General features: G+C 44.1%; 1 protein-coding gene across 1 annotated transcript; it reads right to left on the bottom strand.

Moving 5' to 3' along the window:
• Positions 1–563: 563 nt before the first annotated feature.
• lratd2a (LRAT domain containing 2a) lies at positions 564–2569 on the bottom strand. The gene has a single exon (XM_056398481.1). The coding sequence runs from the start codon at positions 2067–2069 to the stop codon at positions 1245–1247; it is 825 nt and encodes a 274-aa protein (XP_056254456.1). The 5' UTR covers positions 2070–2569; the 3' UTR covers positions 564–1244.
• Positions 2570–5179: the final 2610 nt, after the last annotated feature.

Raw genomic sequence — 5179 nt, 5'->3', positions numbered from 1 at the left:
TAGAAATCTTGCTGTAATCTTTCACTGGATGGATCGTCAGCCTCATGGAAGTCTAAAAACTTTGGTGATAGTCAAATAAAAAGTCTAGCAACCTTTGACTTTAAAGCAGCGAGGAGTTTTCTGAAATAATACATTTTTTGGAGTAAAATCATGCGGATGAAATACTGAACATTTCAGCTATGTCAGTGTTAGCTGTGGTGATGCAGCCTGTGTTTGTGAAGTCACCACTCATCGATTTTCAAATGATTACATGCTAAAACAGACCATGAACTATTACCAGGGAAAATACTTACTGAATTTTCTCTGTTTTGACAACCAGTTCAGAAAATGCTTCTGCAACAAGTCAAACATTTAACCTCTGTAACCCAGCAAGTTATACTGATGTAAAAAAAAAACAAATAAAAACTTTTATATCACATGATGAGGACAGGACTGCCCATTTAAATACACAGCTCATGTACTCAGCATTAATTGATCAAACAGACACCGTGTGTTCAAGGAGGAAAGATTCCTAATGCATGTAAATAAGACAATATGACAGAAGACTCTGTTGAAAAAGAAACAATGATTCATGGTTTACTCGGACTTTGGGTACATTTCACACAGACTTACTCGATCAGTGTAACACAGGCCAGCTCCACAACATTTTCTTCAGATGTGCTGGTGCGAGAATGACCCTCGAAAAGGCAGAGAATCCCTCTTGTTTTCAGCTCTGACACTTTACTGTCTGGGTGAGCTGAGAGGTGAAGTTAAACCACACAAGGATCAAGTGACAGGACACACTATGAATAAAGACACGTTCACTCTACTTACAGAATCATGACATTTGAAGACAGATGTGTAAAGCTCTTATAAAACTATACATTCTGTATGTATGCATGTGTGTGTGTGTGTGGGGGGGGGGGGGGGGGTTGGAGGGGCTGCAGGAGCCACAAACAAGCCCATCGATTAATTCAGTCGATTCAATTTCTTTCAGATAATTGAATTCATAATTGCTAAGGCCATATAGAGTCAGAGGATGTTGTGAATTGTGGCTTTAAGGCAATAACGTTGCTATAAACTCATGGAAACACGGACCAAAATGCGCAATTAAAATGACAAAATTCAAGTAGAAATCATGGCGTGTGAACCAAAACGAAGGAGTGCAGGCTTGCTATAGGTTTAAGCAGGTTGTACCAGTTTGTGTTTGGTAGAGGCTACTCTACTTGCAAAGCAAATTATCTCTGAAGAGCATGAGAAAGGCGTCAGTCAGCGCCCGGCTCACTTTTTGTCTCCTCCACGCTGTTGAAATGAGTTGCCAGCTCCTGCAACACGGCTGTCCTGCCCAGGTGATCGTTCCTCCTCTTCTCCATGACCATGTCCTCCAGGCTCTGAAACTCCAGCACGTGCGAATGTTTGTCCGACATGAATATTTTCAGCCTGTACGGCTGTTTGCCTATCCGTATCTCCCCACCCATTTTGAACTCCCTCTTGCCGAACCTGCACCAGGCTGCGAAGCACTCGGAGTTCCTCCAGCTCAGCTCTCGGTCCTTTAAGCCCACCTGCTCCATCGCGTTCTGCACCACCATGTCCGCACCGAGAGCTTTAAACTTGTACAAGTCGTTCACAATCCGGCACCTCCTCCCTTGACTCGCGTCTGTCAGAAAGCTGTTTTTCACCTCGGCTCTGTGCAGGTGCACCACCTGGAAGTCCCCCACATACACCGCCCAGTGCGGGTACTGTCCCGTGGCCACAAACTCCACCAGGTCACCTGCTTTACATTTGTTCAGTAGATTCTCCGGGGAGTAAACCTCCAGGCTGGCAGACTTCACGCTCTTCTCGTAAATGCATTCATCCCTGTTGTAGACGGCGCACTCCACCTCGTCGCGCTGGTCGTATTGTTTCTCTTCCTGATTCGGGTCTTTTTCCGTGCCGTCGACCGCACAGCCTTCCTCCAGCTCGTCGTCATCGTTGGAAAATATGTAAGAGACGCCGATTCGTGGTCCGTCCTCCGTGTCCACGCCGTTCGGGTCCACTGTGGGAACTTCTGCGTAACTTAAATGTGACAGCTTGTCCATCTGATTCCCCATGCCGCTGCTCACCTGGTAGCAGCCTGTGTAACACGATCTGATGCCGAGAGCTGTTACCGGTCGCCAAACATCATCACCATCTGCCACAAACCCTCACAGCTTAAAACTTCCGTCGCCCTGCCGCCGTCGGACAGGGTTTTATCCAAATTACGCATAAGAATATCCCCGTGATGACTGCTGGGAAAACCTGTTAGTGCCCCATCAACAAGTGTGGAGTTGGGAGGAGAACGCAAACTGGTTTCAAATTCACCCTGAACAAATATCCTCAGGTGTTGCCTCGCAGACTCACCGATCGTTCCCCTGCGTAAAGTTCCGTCCCCCAGCTGTCGCACACAAAAAACAAAGGGACTTAAAATCCAAACACGGGACTGTTTCACGTGTTTGTCTTCACCGCAGATAAACCAGTCCACTGCGCTGACGGCGAGCAGACTGCGCCCAGTGCAGCAGACACCCGCCGAACTGAAGGTAGCTCTGTGGCTCGGCATCAACAGCGACTCTCACAGCTCCGCTTTTAAAGCGGAAGTGCGCGTAATTTTCATCGCCGCACCTTTAATGTCCGCTCCTCATCACTAGGAAAAGAAAACTTGAAAGCTTGTTTGAAATGCTCAACAGTTTTTTGTTTTTTTTAATTTGATACACAGATTGGCTTTAATTAAAATGAAGAAAAAAATACTGATAGGCCTACCTCGCTACCGTAATACTGAAATAAAAGTGCTGTGAATTATTTAGTTAGTTGGTTAATTACTTATTAGTTTAATTATTTTATTTCCTTACTTACTTTTTACTGTCATTTATTGTATGTTGTTTTATGTTTTATTTTATATCATTACACTTATTTTTTGATTAATATACATGTATGTAGTCATTTTAATGTAGCCTTTTTTTTTTTATTTACTTTTTAGTACTTATATTGTATTTTAGTTGGTTATATTTACTGTACTTTGTTTTATTTAGTATTTTGTTTGACCATTTTTATTTTATTTATTGATTTACTGGTATTTTTACATCCATTCCATTTCATTTTATTCTAGTTATTCATCTTGTTAGTTTTCTTACTTTATCTTATTTGTTGTGAATAACACTGTGATCAAAAACTATCTGTTTACACAGAGTAGACAAACCTCCATCTGTAGGTGAATGTGGCCCTATGGCACATTACAAATCTGCACAGTGTGGAGGACTGTGAGGGCTCCAACATCTTTTTTTTTTTTACTGTTTTGACCACCTGTCTGTCCTTGAGTGAACTGAAGCTGCACAGTCATTCGCTCCCTCTCCATCTCCTGCTGGGACCATAATGTCTCCATTACGTTTGTAGTGGCTTGTGTCCTGCCTAGACTCGCTCGCGGTTATGGGCTATTTTCTCACCACTGTATCCCACAGGCAAGGGGAATGCGCTCAGTATGCCCCAAAAATGGCAAACGCTGCAGCAGCCTCTGTGTGAAAAACACCTGTGCTGCAAACGTTATGGCTGTGAGTGAGAGGCTGCAAGAGACGCTGTTTCACAGGCTGTAAAGGGAAACAAATGTTCATATCTGTGAAGAAGCGAGACAGACAGAGACACAAACTTTGTTAACAGGGTGGTTGAGCCTGTGTTTGACCCCATTACTGAGCTGGGTACCCACAGGAGGGACCCATTACAACTGCAAAGTCATTCAGTATATTAGATATGACAAAGGACGTGTCTCAGTAGAAGCAGTGCTCCCTTTATCCGTCCGTCTGGTTTAAACAGGCAGAAAGGCCCCAGTTAACACAGTGAACTCAGCAGATTAGTTAGGAGGCCTTTGGGCAGCACGACTATCAGGTTAATTAAGAGACTGAGCTTTCTTGGAGCTGCATAGGATCACACTGTGTGATTTCCAGCACTGTGTAATCCAGATTGAATGTTTTCCCTGGTTAGTTAGAAAATTCAACCTGGGTCACAGAGTTCAGATTTCTTCATACAGGTTACCAAACCAAGATTGCACCAGTGGATATCACGTGATTGTTAGCTACCTTAGCGGAGCAGCTCTGTGGATGACATATCCATATATGGACATCTATCGAATGGAGTGCCATGAAATCTTGTACAGATCACAGATCTGTGTTTCCCATGTCATCTTTAGCGATACAGACAGACTAGTTATAAGTCCTCTTGCAGTCTAGGTACATCCAGTACAAAAGTGGACATCTATGACAGCTAACACCCAGAGAGATGAGCTGTAGCATCATGATCTGGCCCGATAATTACGCAACATGATTCAAAGGATCATTATCAACTTCCAGTTTTGCTAAAAATGATGTAAAGATGACAAAGCAGCAGAATTCATCATGCAAGAGGCCGGTATAATTTCACCATTACAGACCTTTCCCCAGCTTTGGCTCAAGTTTATGCAGGTACTGTGTATGCACACAACCTTTTTTTTTTTCTCTGTCTTCTATTCCTGGTTTTGCTCCTATTTCATTGTGAAGCCTTGCAGCATTCCCAGTTTGACAATACATATGATGGGATTCAGAAATACCAAATTTGCAAAATGAATTCAGCAGATCCGCATTACACCTTTCCCAAGCACGAGGTTCTGTATCAGTGTGTGGCTGAGGGTGTTAGGGAAGAAATGAACTGTGAGAGTGGTGACATGCAGCCTATCTGACCGCTTCTTCGAGCTCCTTATCCTCAGGTGGTGTGACCCAGTTTATGCCCCTGGTGCCGCCCCCACCCCCCAGGTGACACAGTGTAATTTGTGGTGCTGGGAAATTACTGAAGCAGGGAGACCTGGGAGACACAGTCAATTAGGCAGGACTCCACCTGTCCAGTGGGGGCACAACCAGTCACAGACTGAAATGTGGGCTTTTCATAGCTTCTCAAAGGCTTCACACCCATGTATCAGACATTGTTTTTCAGCTCAGTTTCCATTTACATCTACAAGGATTGGTGAACAAGTGTATACTTGAAGCAGATGGACAGAGCATCCGGGCCGCTGCGTCTTGCACACCATCTGTTCCACCTGGCTTCGAAAACATCTAGCGGCCTAATATCGTGTAATGCGATTGGCTACAATTCAGAGCAAGTAGAGGCTGGAATCAGTGATACAAAACCTCAAAGTATAGATCAGAAAAGAAACAACACTTAGAGA

This window comes from Seriola aureovittata, chromosome 16 (genome assembly GCF_021018895.1).
Source record: "Seriola aureovittata isolate HTS-2021-v1 ecotype China chromosome 16, ASM2101889v1, whole genome shotgun sequence".
Classification (NCBI taxonomy): domain Eukaryota; kingdom Metazoa; phylum Chordata; class Actinopteri; order Carangiformes; family Carangidae; genus Seriola; species Seriola aureovittata.
This window is presented reverse-complemented; position numbering and strand designations above follow the sequence as displayed.

Bases quoted from the DNA above. Each gene is read 5' to 3' on its own strand.
- lratd2a (XM_056398481.1), bottom strand. From the start codon at position 2,069: ATGGGGAATCAGATGGACAAGCTGTCACATTTAAGTTACGCAGAAGTT.